General features: G+C 39.8%; 1 protein-coding gene and 1 long non-coding RNA gene across 4 annotated transcripts in view; both read left to right on the top strand.

The window, feature by feature from the left end:
- The window catches only part of LOC310733695, a 94,972-nt gene that overhangs the window by 32,669 nt on the left and 48,045 nt on the right, over positions 1 to 14,258 (top strand). The window lies entirely within an intron of this gene.
- The window catches only part of kcnn1b (potassium intermediate/small conductance calcium-activated channel, subfamily N, member 1b), a 66,434-nt gene that overhangs the window by 42,238 nt on the left and 9,938 nt on the right, over positions 1 to 14,258 (top strand). For all 3 annotated transcript variants that reach the window (XM_083554885.1, XM_083554886.1, XM_083554887.1), the window contains exons 4-8: positions 2,521 to 2,616; positions 2,863 to 3,281; positions 10,751 to 10,892; positions 11,486 to 11,596; positions 13,872 to 13,999. In XM_083554885.1, the coding sequence (XP_083411011.1) occupies positions 2,521 to 2,616; positions 2,863 to 3,281; positions 10,751 to 10,892; positions 11,486 to 11,596; positions 13,872 to 13,999 (896 nt within the window). The remainder of the gene's footprint in view (positions 1 to 2,520; positions 2,617 to 2,862; positions 3,282 to 10,750; positions 10,893 to 11,485; positions 11,597 to 13,871; positions 14,000 to 14,258) is intronic.

The raw sequence follows: 14,258 nt of genomic DNA, 5'->3' as shown, positions 1-14,258 counted from the left end.
TAATGATACAATTGTAATAAATAATCACACAGTCTTTAAATATTGCTCTCTGCATAATTCTTCATTTGATCTTTTTTTATTTCATTTTTTTTTTCAGTTTCTTTCCTCCTCTGTATTTACCCTTTATCATTTCTTTCTTTCTTTCCTATCTTTTTCTTTTTCTCTGCTCAGTGCTCCTCAGCGCAGGTATTTTTTTAGCGCTGTATAAATGGCTATGCGCAGCTTAAAATGAACCATTAGGGGAAAAAACATGTGGAGGACAAAATGAAGAGCATCGTTTAAAATCCAATTACATTCCGTCTGCAGCGAGACTCCGAACTTCACTGAAGATAAATGTCTCTATGTGGAATGCAGGATCCTTTTAAAGATCGCTTCCTAATTTTAGCCTCATGGCCGATCCTCTGACTTTCAGCGAGCCGCGTCGGACGAGGACGCTTGTCCTGTTTGGCTCCTGACACAGACGAGCTTGTTAACGTCGCTTAAATAATTGAGTGAGACTGTAATTAAGAGCGAGTCCTCTCAGCCTGCCTGATAAAGGAGCGAGAGTACAGCTGAGCTTGAGAACACCATGATCCCCAGCATCCTCCAGCTCTGATTTAATCTATGGCTCACACTGAGGTCTGGAGTCTCCGATGACGGATGCAAGTCTGAGTGCACTTCCAAAAAGCTTCTTTAATTTAATTGGCTATTACGAAGTAATATGAGATTTAACTCGGCCAAAAAATATGTACATTCACGAAAACTGAGACAAAAAACCCTTTTGGAATCCACAGACTTTTATCTGATATTCCAATATAAAAGAAATATGGTGAGGAAGTAAGAAAAAGAAAGAAACATCTGGATAAATTATGAAGTGAAATAACAGAATAAAAACGGAATTGGGAGAAGGAAGAAAGGAAGAAATGCGAGGAATTAAGGGAGGAGTCAAGAAAGGAAAGGATAAAGGGACGACACTAGTGTGAATTTTTATCTATATTTGATCAGCTTTCAGTGTGTGTTTCAGACTTTCTCCTGGACATCAGTATTTTTCCTTTCTCCTGTTGTGTTTTGGTTCAGGAAACAGACTGCAGATGTTTTGCATAATGTGGGAGTGTCTCTTTATGGAGAGAGAGAGAGAGAGAGAGAGAGAGAGAGAGAGAGAGAGAGAGAGAGAGAGAGAGAGAGAGAGAGAGAGAGATTGTTGTTAAGATGGCTCGGTCAGAGAGCTTCAATGACATTCATTTCTACAGATGATATTAGAGAGAAATGTCATCTGAGATCAGGTCACCTCGAGAGAATTCATTGCTCATCTTTATGTTTGGTTTAAACTGATACTGTTACAATCTACAGTATCATTAAATTATTGTTATAATCTACAGTATTTTTGTTATACTTTTTAGTATTATTGTTACACTCTACAGTATCCTTGTTCCACTCTATAGTACGACTGTTACACTCTACAGTATTAGTTACAACCTACAGTATCATTGTTACACTCTATAGTACAACTGTCACACACTACAGTACGACTGTTACACTCTACAGTATTATTGTTACACACACCTTTACTACTGTTACACTGCAGTATTTCTGTTACACTCTGAGGAATGTACATTATAGTTACATACTGCATAATTACCATATTAACCCTGCTGCAGTATACACACTATTCACAGCTGTATTAATTATAACCTATGGTACTAATGTACTATTACTGTTACACAGTGTATCATCACAGACCACAGCAGTACTACTGTTATGCAACATTATGCTATCATTATACACTGCAGTGCAGTGTTTAAGAGTAACAGTGCAGTGTGTAACCGTTAGAGTGTGATGTGTAACAGTAACAGTGCAGTGTGAAACAGTAACAGTGCAGTGTGAAACAGTCACTTAACACTGTGTAACAGTAACTTAATAGTATTTAACAGTAACAATGTAGTGTGTAACAGCGCAGTGTGGTACAGCAACAATGTGCTGTGTTACAATACCAGTGCAGTGCATAACTGTAAGAATGCAGATGGGATTAGGGTTAGTGTAACAGTGCATTGTGTTACAATAACAGTGCAGTGTGTTAAAATGTAGTGTGTAACAGTAATAATGCAGTTTGTTACAGTAACAGTGCAGTGTGTAACAGTCATAGTGCCATGTGTAACAGTAACAGTGCAGTGTGTAACAGTCATAGTGCAGTGTGTGACAGTAACAGTGCAGTGTGTAACAGTCATAGTGCATTGTGTAACAGTAACAGTACAGTGTGTAAGTGTTAAAAACATAAACGTTGTATGCAGTTCTATCTTGTTCTTCTGTTTGTACCACACCCCAGTTTTAAACTATTCATTTAAATTAATGAAGGTAATGTGGAGTCTTATTTCTTTATATTTCATATGTATCCCATTATTATAGTAACAGTAAGATGCATAGAGGAGTGTCAGTGTTGTTGTTACACGCTGCAGCTTAATGAAGAGATCATCCGTACTATTCCCATTTCATACCTTTTATTAAAAAAAAAAAAAAAAACTTTCCTTTTTGTGTCTTTTGCAGGAATCCTCATATTCATTTGCACTGAAATGCCTTATCAGCCTTTCCACTCTAATCCTCCTCGGTCTGATTATTATGTATCATGCACGAGAAATCCAGGTAAGTGACCGAGTCGCTCTGGAGGCAGTTACAGAGACGGGTGCAGTTTAGTAGATGATACTGCACTTCTCATGTTGCCATATCCTTATAATTTTAAGTAACACAATTATATTAGGTACACAATAAATAAATAAATAATCATCTAATATTATACTGTAATATGATTACTTTACATTTACTATAGTGGTGCTGTTTTTTATAAAGATTGTAATATTTCGTTAGGTTGAGTCTGTTTTTATTTTGCAGCTTTTCATGGTGGACAACGGAGCGGACGATTGGCGGATAGCCATGACTTACGAGCGCATTCTGTTCATTGTGCTGGAGCTTCTGGTGTGCGCCATCCACCCAATCCCGGGACAGTACGTTTTCACGTGGACGGCACGTTTGGCATTCACGTACACGCCGTCTGTGGCCGACGCGGACGTGGACATCATCCTGTCCATCCCCATGTTCTTTCGGCTCTATTTAATTGGCCGTGTCATGCTGCTGCACAGCAAACTGTTCACGGACGCTTCATCGCGCAGCATCGGCGCCCTCAACAAGATCAACTTCAACACACGCTTCGTCATGAAGACCCTCATGACCATCTGCCCCGGCACCGTGCTGCTCGTCTTCAGCATCTCCTCTTGGATCATTGCTGCCTGGACGGTGCGCGTGTGTGAAAGGTGAGTCGGCGAGACAGTGACACACAGTTGAAACGATGAAAAAAAACTCGCCGTGGGTCTTCTTATTGTTATTTTACTGTTCACATTGTTCATTATTGTGTTTTTTGCCCTCCCCCCGCCCCCTCCTACCTACTCCCACCCTTCCCTCCTCCCACCCCACCCTACATCGCTGCTGGATAGGGGTCCAAAGTGAGTCTATGTTTGTTTTTGGGTTTTTCGTTTTTGTTTTTTTTGTCATCAGTGAAAAAACAGAACAGTGCCTGTACGTTTGGTTCGGCCCATGACGTTATCAAGCTTTGTCTGGATTCTGCAGATCAGCAATCATGCATTCGTCCCCTGGTGCACTGCATTGCTGACACGCCGGAGATCCCAAACTCTTCAATCGGAACACTTTAATCCTCCAGCGCTCTTGAGCAGAGCTGTGAACTTTCTCCATTTATGACCTCTTACTCTTAGGGTTTTGGGATTTTCACTTTCTCAGGCCCTGCCCACAAAAATACGGGTATTTGTGAAAATGTAGTTTTTTTTATTATGTTTGTGCCAAAATTTCCGTCCACACAAACACACACAAACCACTGAGAATAACTGCACAGCCAGAGAAGAACCACAGAGAAAACCAGGACACGGATCAAAGTTGTTGGAAATGAGGTGAAAATAGTGCTGTATATTCAACTTCATCACACACTGTTCTCTAGGGCTTTAAACACACACACACACACACACACACACACACACACACACACACACACACACACACAACACAAACAATTCATTATACACACACCACTACACAATACGCACACATTACACACTCACACATACACCGCATTTTTAGAAAAACTCCTTTTTCAGGTCTGCAGCTAAAAAATCTTCAGTTGTTTTCAGTTGAATAAAAGTGTTTTTTGTGGACGGGAGAAAAAAAAAGACATTTTCAGAAATATGGGCGTGTGTGTGGGCGGGGCCTTAGACACCATGTGTGGTGAACATGGCTGTCTTCATCCTCATGGTTTTGCAGACCTGCCAGCTTTAATGCAATTGTAACATTGGAGTATGCAGCTACGAGTTTGCTCTGGAACGTCTCTATTAGCTGACTCTCAGGAAGCCCCGCCCCCTCCCCGTCTCACATTACTGCCGTTTCTGCGTCCTCACATTCTGTTGCAATTTGAGCCTCAATAAAAAAAACTAAGAACCGTCTTTTTAAGAAACGAGGTAAAAAGGTGAGAATTTTGACTGGAAAATGGATACCAAATTAAAACTCCAACAACGACGCATCAAATTAAAGTAAAACCCGTGCTAATGTTTGTACTCACAGATGCTTTCAAATATACTGATCAGACACATTGCCACATAAACTAGTGTGTGTGTGTGTGTGTGTGTGTGTGTGTGTGTGTGTGTGTGTGTGTGTGTGTGTGTGTGTGTGTGTGTTTTTTTTACAAATTTTAGGGTTGTATGATAACCAGCAGGAGGAAAATGCTGACAATGTGTGTGAAATGTAAACATTAGAATAAGATTATATGCATATTATATTATTATATTATATTATATAATATTATACATATTTTAATATATATATAAATTAGAAAGTATTTTTCCTATTAAAGGAATAAAAAGAAGGAAGGTTTGTACGGAAGTAGAAAAGAAGGAATGTAGTGAAATAGAATGGAAGTAAAGTTGTAAAGTAGGAAGGAATGGAAGGAAACAGGAAGAAAGTAAAGTAGGTGAATAGGTAGGAACATGGGAAGGTAGGGAATTAGAAAGAAAGAAAGAAAGAAAGAAAGAAAGAAAGAAAGAAAGAAAGAAAGAAAGAAAGGAAGGAAGGAAGGAAGAAAGGAAGAAAGAAAGAAAGAAAGAAAGAAAGAAAGAAAGAAAGAAAGATAGAAAGATAGAAAGGAACGAAGGAACGAAGGAACGAAGGAAGAAAGAAAGGAGGGAGGGAAAGAAGGGATGTAGGTAGGAGGGTAATAGAATAGCTACTGAATACTGTTTCAATAGGGTTAGGTAGATAAGTTGGCAGGAAGGATAAAAAGTAGAAAGAAAGAAAGAAAGAAAGAAAGAAAGAAAGAAAGAAAGAAAGAAAGAAAGAAAGAAAGAAAGAAAGAAAGAAAGAAAGAAAGAAAGAAAGAAAGAAAGAAAGAAAGATAGAAAGAAACGTAAGTAAGGTGAAAGCAAGAAAGCGAAGTAGGTAAGGAAGTTAAAAGGAAAGTATGAAGGAAGGAAGTAAAAAGGAAGGATCGGTGAGAAGTATGTAGATAGGTAGGGAGGTCAGTAGGTAGGTATGGAAGTGGATAAGAAACACGCACACACACACACAAAGACGCACACGCGCACACACACACACACACACACACAGGTAGTATTTTGTTAAAGGATGATATTTTAATGTAATAAGTGTTATTTCTCTTCAGGGTTGGCAGGTCTGGGTTTGTGTTTTTTCCCCTCCAAGGCCTCAGTTATTTTGACCTTTGACTTGTGTTAGCTTGCGGTTCTTGCCAGGGGAACGTATTTGGCCCATATCTTGGGGGAAGGTGAAGACGACCCTTTGTGTAGCTTCTTCCCTCCTCAGGCTACGGGAGAGAGCTGAAGCTCAGCTAAGCTAAGCTAATCAGGTCAGCACAAGCCCAGTGGCTAATGTCCACACACTTCCCTTTTCCCCAGATTATGATCCAAACTGCCTGCTCCTGTTCTCCTCACACTCATCCCATCCACTCATCCCATCCATTCATTCCATTCAGCTGGCTGCTGTGGAGAAAACACACTGAGGGGTGTGTGTTAGCAAGCATGAGCTGTTTCCCCTCACACACACACACACACACACACACACACACACACACACACACACACACACACACCAGTTTGTGAATTACTGACCTGTAAACCTGTGAAATGATGATTTTATTGTTTTTCTGTATTTGTTCTTATTGTTATATTTTTTGGTGTTTTGGTGTAAGAGGTTGTAGCCTACATGCTAATCATTGCTAAGTATAATTCATTTTGTTCTAGCCAACCGAACAGATACGCCTAAACCAGCTAAATGGCTAAGGCTGCATTAGCAAATTAGCTAGCATGTATACAACTAAAAACTATTAAATGAATTAAAAAACAGATAGATAGATAGATAGATAGATAGATAGATAGATAGATAGATAGATAGATAGATAGATAGATAGATAGATAGATAGATAGACAAGTGCAGATAAATATGTAGTATATGTACAGCATGTAAATATATATATATATGTAAACATGTACAGTGAATAAATATAAAGTCTGTAGCCGTGAAGAGACGTGTGGACACTGTTAAAAAATACAAGTAAATTGTTATAAGTCTATGGCAGTGAAAAATGTGCAGACACTGTTGTAAAGAAACAACAAGTAGAAGGTTATAACACTTTAAAAAATTTGCAAACTGAATAAACAAGTCCACTAAATATATATAAAAATTAACACACATGAATGTGAAATATTAGGCAGGATGTACAGTATTGTGTATATATATATATATATATATATATATATATATATATATATATATATATACACACACACACACACACAAATAAAATAGTAGTGCAGATGAGTGTAAGGTACAATACATATACAATAGAGTATAAACATGTACATTATGTAATATGTACATTGTATCTATAATTGTACATAAGTTATATACAGTGTTCTAATGGTGTAGTGTAGAGTTTAGTAGTGTGTTGGTGAAGGTGATGGTGATGGTGGATGGAAAAAAGCTGGTTCTGAACCTGCTTGTTCTGGCACATATGTTCCTGTATCTCCTTCTTGATGGAAGGAGGTTAAACAGTTTGTGACTGGGATGTGAAGACTCCTTGATAATGTTGTGAGCTCTACACAGGCATCTGCTGTGGTGAAGGTGTTCAATGGCAGGTAGTTGGGTGCCAGTGATGTGTTGGGCAATTTTAACCAGCCTTTGCAGGAGCCTCCTTACCATACAGTGATGGAGTTGGTCAGGATGATCTCGATGATGCAGTGGTAAAAACTCATTAGAATCTCTGGGGACAGATAAGTTTTCTTAAGACTCCTCAAGAAGTACAGGTGCTGTTGTGCCTTTTTAACCAGTGTGAAGTGTGAAGATGTTGGCGTTATGCAATGGAGCACAGTCGTGGATGAACAGGGAGTAGAGTAGTGGGCTCAGAACACAGGCCTGTGGGATGCCAGTGTTCAGAATGAGGGTTGAGGGTACCTATTTAGATTTTTTTTTATACCTATATTTGGACAGACTGAGGTTTGTTGGTGAGAAAGTCCAGAATCTATCTGCAAGTGGAGGTGGAGATACCATGGTCACTGAGCTTTAGTGATCAGTACAGTGGGAAAAATGCAGAGCTAAAGTCAATGAACAGCATTGTAATGTAGGTGTTGTTTTTATGCAGGTGGTTAAGGGGTAAATGAAGAGCCGTGGAAACTGCATCCTCTGTCGACCTGTTCTGGCGATAGGCAAACTGGTGATATATATAATATAATAATCATTTTATTGAGAGAGATAATATATTTAACATTAAATATATAATTTAAACATTTATGTGGTAGCTAATTCAACTAATGTATGTCATTAGCTAATTTAAATAGCATCCTAAATAACGATAAATATATATACAATAAACTAAGCATAATATTCTGTATAGCAATAAATAACATTTACTGTTTGCTAGTCTTTAGCATAATGGGCTCAGATCCTTTCCGTGTTGTGAGGTAAACCAGTGTGCTAGTTAGCAGTGTTTCTCCTGATAATGCTAGCTCAGCATGTTGTAGTGTCAGTGGGGATAACAGCATTTTCCCCAAAACACCAAATGCTCATGTCTCAGCTAAATCTCACCACTTAGCTTAATGAGACGACCGTTAAATTCATGGCCAGGACGCAGGATGAGACCTGAATGATTAATAGACACATAAATGGTCTGTACAGAGCCACACTGCTGTCAGCACACACACACACACACACACACACACACACACACACACACACACTAACTAACTAACTAACTAACATGGCAGAGCTTGATACGTCGCAGTTAAAACACATGCACACTGAAAAGCTAAAACTTAGCATCTATTTGTGGTAAATTATGTGGTAGCTAAAAAAGCTAACATTCCTTAGATAAACTTTGCATGTATAAGCAATCTATAACAACACAGCTTGCTAAATAAGATAATAATGTGCTAGCAAATACATTGCAAATCTGCTAGCCAAATAAGCTAATATTCTCAATATGTAGTAAGACTTTAAAATGCTAGACACGCTCTAGCTGAGGTAACATGGCTAAAATGGATCTAAATAAGGGACTGTGGAGTTATGTCAGCAAATTAGCCTGCCTAATGTTTGTCAGAAAAATAAATTCATATGAAACATGAGCATTAATTGTGGAATTTCTTCATCTGCTGGTCAAATAAGCTAACATGCTATCATGCTAATATGTAGACGATTTACTAGCAAACTATTGAAATCTTCTGCAGCTGCTGTAAAACTGTTTGTAGCATAAATTAGCCTGTATTAGCTAATGCTAATATATTTGGTCACCCCACTCAGCTAATGCACTTGCAAAGACATTAACAAGATTAATGTTAGCTTACAGGTTGTCAACTTTAAGAGAAAGTCTGTAAAAAATGTGCGTATTTGTTCATCTTCAGCCTTTAGACAAAACGACTTTTAGCTAAAACAATTCCACATTAAGCAAATTTGCACATTTCTGATGCCTCAGGATGTGATTAGCATGCTAACACACTTTATGCTCAATGCTGCTTTTTATAACTGTGAAAACCTGAGTGAGGGACGGACACTGGCGGAGAGGATTTGCTAGAAAATGTCCAGCAGCGCTAACACTCACGGCTAACACACACACACACACACACACACACACACACACACACACACACACACACACACACACACACACACATGTATCTGTTTTATTCAGCACTCGGACTCGCTTCTCTCCCTGTACCCGCATCAGATCCGCATCAGTTGTGTAGAGATCGGATTTCTAATGTAATTGAGTTTCTCAGATGCGCCTCAATGGAAAGTGTGTCTGGCTCCTGCAATCAGACAGCTCATCCTTCAAACTAGCAAGAAAACCTCAGTGCTCTCCAGATGTTTCCAGATGTGTCCAGATGTTCTCTCATCTCAGTTTTAAATAAAATATTTACCCTAGCTATTATGATGCTAATTAATTTTAGCAGGACCATGCGAACATGTTAATATGCTAACAGGTGAATTTATACTCAGCCATGCTAATATGAAGAATGTAGTAAGAAATAAAAAAAAATCTATGTAAAAAATATAGAATACAAAATAATGAGAAATAAAACTATAGCACAATTGTGTCATGTTATTCATTTTAGAGAAATAAGATAAGATAAGATATACCTTTATTCGTCCCACAGTGGGGAAAGTTCTCTGTTACAGCAGCAAAGAAAAAGAAATGGAAATATATAAAAGAATAGAGACATAATATAGTACACAGTATAAACACAACACAATGTATAAATAGAAAAGAAAAAGAAAAAACCCACGAGTAAGTAGTTACGCTAACAGACATATTGCACACAGAAATATACACGTGGATGAATCACTTTTACTGCAGATTTATCCAATGGATTTTTTAGAATTCTGAATAATACATGTAATTTATTTATGTTTTTAAAACTTTATTGTACTTTTTTATTAATTCCTAAAAAGTATTGGAAATATAAATATCTAATCTTATATAAATGAAGGTGTTTATATGTTTATTTTATTATTTTTATGTTTGTTTCTGTATTTATTATTAAGAAAAAATGAGATGAAAAATGAGAACAAAATAAAGAATTAATTAAATCAAAATTAAAATTAAATACTGGATAAAAATGTATGAAAATTCAATATTGAGAGTAAAACATTTCAGCTAATATTTCGTACATAAACTGTTCATAAAAGTAATTTTTTATTTTTACAGATTTAATACCAATAATTTTTAATTGTTAAATATGAAACCAGTTTCTGATTGAAAGTGTTACTCACTGGAGGTGAAACTGCACCTGTATGAACTACTTGGAAAAGGGGGTGCCAAAACTTAAGCAGCATGACGAGTCTGAGTTCTGTGTATGTTTATATGGTCAGCGGATCTCATTGAGGCAGCGCTGCTAAAACCTATGATGCGTTAATTCAGTTAATCAACAGGATTTTGATCGACTCTTATAAAGCCATGTGATTGGCTAGCTCAGAGTTGCCGATGGTAACCGATTCAAAAGAACACAGTGTTGCAGCGATGCAAATGTTTGGTCACATGATCCCCCATTAGGGTTTGGTCACATGATCGGCAAATCAGGTTTGACTCAAGACGCTTCTTTGAAACACCACAGTGTTTGTGAGGACCGAAGGGACGGAGTCTCAGTTTCAACACATTTACAATGTGGTTTATTAACGTAGCTGTTACGTTGTTTTGTCTCTGTTTCTCTCTTCCTGTCAGATATCATGACAAACAGGAAGTAACGAGTAACTTCCTGGGTGCGATGTGGTTAATCTCCATCACCTTCCTCTCCATTGGTTATGGAGACATGGTGCCACACACCTACTGCGGAAAAGGAGTGTGTTTGCTGACAGGAATCATGGTGCGTCCTCCATCCTTCACACACACAAACACACACACACACACACACACACATGGTTTTACATATATATATATATATATATATATATATATATATAAAAGTAATGTAGTTTGAGATCACATTCAGTCTGGAACCCAAAGGTTCTCTGGTTTCTGTTTAAAGGTTCTACAGGGATTCTGTTCATTAATTTTTATGTCTTAAATTTATTCCACAAGTTATAAATTCATTTATTCATATCCAGCAAGATAAATAAGGCTTATTTTGGGGAAATAAATTGTTGTGAATTATTAGGTAGCATTTACTTTATCATGTGGAAGTTCGATTCCCAGCAGTGCAACAGCCTTTCAGTATCCAATTAAGTCTACAAGTTGATAAATGTGGAAGAGGGCAGACAGCGAGTGTGTTCAAAAAGATGTGATTGGTTAGAGTCACATGTCCTGGGTGGGAGGAGCCAAAACAATACTAGGAAGAAAATAGACGGCATCGATCAATATAATTGGAACAAGGGAGCAAGTCACTTGTCTTTAATTGATTAATTAATTAAAAATAATTGTAAGACTGCTTTTTTGTCCTAATTGTATTTCTTTCTGCAGGGGGCGGGCTGCACTGCGCTGGTGGTCGCGGTGGTGGCCAGGAAACTCGAGTTGACCAAGGCGGAGAAACACGTTCATAACTTTATGATGGACACTCAACTCTGCAAAAGAGTGAGTCACTGTTCTCTTCATACACACTTCTCCATCCCAAAGCATGGTGTTTCAGATGATAATAAAGCTGTGGGTTCTTAAGTGTTAAAGAGAGAGAGGGAGAGAGAGAGAGAGAAGAAATTCTCTAGGTTATGTATGTAACCGTAGTTTCCGGAGGGAACGATATGCTGCGTCGCAATGCTTTGGGAATGCCTCGTGTTGTCCACGCTCTGAACTGCGTATGAAATCTGGCCAATAGGCAAGTCGTGACGTCATCGGGGGTGACGTCGTGACAACCAGGAGCTACAAAATGGCTGCACGATGGTAGCGACATTATATTCTGCAAAAAGAGAAGGTAAGCGTCGCAGGGACGCAGCGTCGCAGGGACGCAGCGTCGCAGGGACGCAGCGTCGCAGGGACGCAGCGTCTTGTTTCCTCAGGGAACTAGGGTTACATACGTAACCTACAGACGTTCCCCATTTGGAAACTCGAGCTGTGTCGCAATGCTTTGGGAACAAGTGTCCAATCACGTCACACTGACCAGACCCTGCCTAGTGTGTGAGAGCCTCACAACCAGCACATAGGACAGAGGAGCCCAGAGTGGCTTTAAGGTCGAGGTCATAAAACCTGACAAAGGTCAGCGGGGTGGACCAGCCAGCAGTGTCGCAGATGTCCTGGAGTGAGACTCCAGCGGACCAGGCCACCACACTCCGAGTGAAGGGAGCCTTGACCCTGAGCGGAGCAGGGAGACCAGAGGACTCATAAGACGATGAGATAGCATCCACTACCCATCTGCTTAGAGTCTGCTCATTGGCAGGGAACCCCTTCCTGTTAGGTCCATAGCTGACAAACAGTTGATCTGACTGTCTCTACGGACTCGTCCTGTGGAGATACTCGGTTATGCTTCTCCTGGTCGGGGGCTAGGAACGGGGGTGGGCAGAATGCCTGCAGCACGACAGGTCGGACTGAGCCTGTAGATCCTCGACCCTCTTGAGGGGGGAATCGCCATAGACAGGTACTCTGGGTTGCGTCCTGGGCCTCAGCCTCCCGGCGCCGTGGAGGAAACATGTCACCAGAGGGTGCCTACCCAGCGACTGCCACGCAGGTCGTAATATAAGCCACGATAGCGGACACGTAAACCTTCAGGGTTGAAGGAGTCAAACTCGTGGCAAACTGTTCCTGTAAGAACTCCAGAACTAAATCAACCGAGCAGTCAACTGGGTCTAACTGGTGTTGCTCACACCACGTAGTGAACAGATGCCACCTGGTGGCATACAACCTCCTCGTGGAGGGAGCTCTGGAATGAAGGCTGGTCTCCACTACCTCAGCAGAGAGGCCAGCTGCTACAATGCCTTCTGAACCAGAGGGGACAGTGCAAAGTCTTCACCTGGGCTCTGTGAAACATCACGACTTGCCTTTTATCCAGATTTCACACATGGTTCAGAGTGTTGCGACGCAGCTCGAGTTCCCCCGAATGGGGAACTCAGAGAGTGAGAAACATTATGTTAAGCTGTCAGACCCTCAGTGTTCAGCCAAACATTTAATTTGCTGATGCCAAGGCGCTGGCAAGTTGCCGAAACGCATTTTAATGGCACGATTTTGTAAATGAAAGTCAGGACGGATGTTTGTCTTTAGTTCAGGCGTCTCGGAGCAACCGCTTAGGTGCAGAACATCACCCTCATCAAGAGATCACCGTCATCAAGACATCACCCTCATCACAACATCACCCTCATCAAGACATCACACTCATCACAACATCACCCTCATCACGACATTATCCTCATCACAAAACCCTCATTACAACATTACTTTTATCACAACATCACCCTCATCACAACATCATGACATCACCCTCATCACATCACCCTCATCACAACATAACCTTATCATGACATCACCCTCTTGGAGTTAAGAATGTGTTAAGAGGGTAAAGGGGTGGAGTTAAGAATGTGTGTAAAGAGGGTAAAGGGGTGGAGTTAAGAATATGTGTAAAGAGGGTAAAGGGGTGGAGTTAAGAATGTGTGTAAAGATGGTAAAGGGGTGGAGTTAAGAATGTGTGTAACGAGGGTAAAGGGGTGGAGTTAAGTACAGTTAAGAGAACCAGTTTATAAAATTATCATGTAATTTTTTTAAATATTCAGCATCTGCTATTTTCTGCCATGCTTTGTTTGTTAGATAAGCAGGAGGAGGAGGGAGGAGTTCAAGATAGAAAAACATTAAAAGCATGGTTCATTATATGGTGTATAATAAACCGGTTTGAAATACTGCAGTGATTTGTGTTTTGTTTGCGTGACAGGTGAAGAACACGGCTGCTAACGTACTCAGGGAAACGTGGCTCATCTACAAACACACCAAGCTCGTGAAAAAGATCGACCATGCCAAGGTCAGGAAACACCAGCGCAAGTTCCTGCAGGCGATCCACCAGTGAGTAGAACTTCTCCTGTACATAACACAGACTTCTGCCATTAATCTCTTACTACCTAATAATGCAATATTTAGTTTAACTTCAGGACCAGATTTTTACATGCAGAATGTTCACGTTAGCTTCTCAGTTTTCCTCCCATCATGTCCTGAGAGCATTGTTCAGTGTGAGTACTTTAAAAGCTCCATCTTTCCATCAGCGTGAAAATATCTAAGGTTTTTTCAAAATGCAGCTATGTTTTGTTTTTTTATGGAAAATCCT

Source organism: Silurus aristotelis, assembly GCF_946808225.1.
Source record: "Silurus aristotelis genome assembly, chromosome: 11".
NCBI classification, from domain to species: domain Eukaryota; kingdom Metazoa; phylum Chordata; class Actinopteri; order Siluriformes; family Siluridae; genus Silurus; species Silurus aristotelis.
The sequence above is the reverse complement of the archived record's forward strand: the minus strand, read 5'-3'. Positions and strand labels throughout refer to the sequence as shown.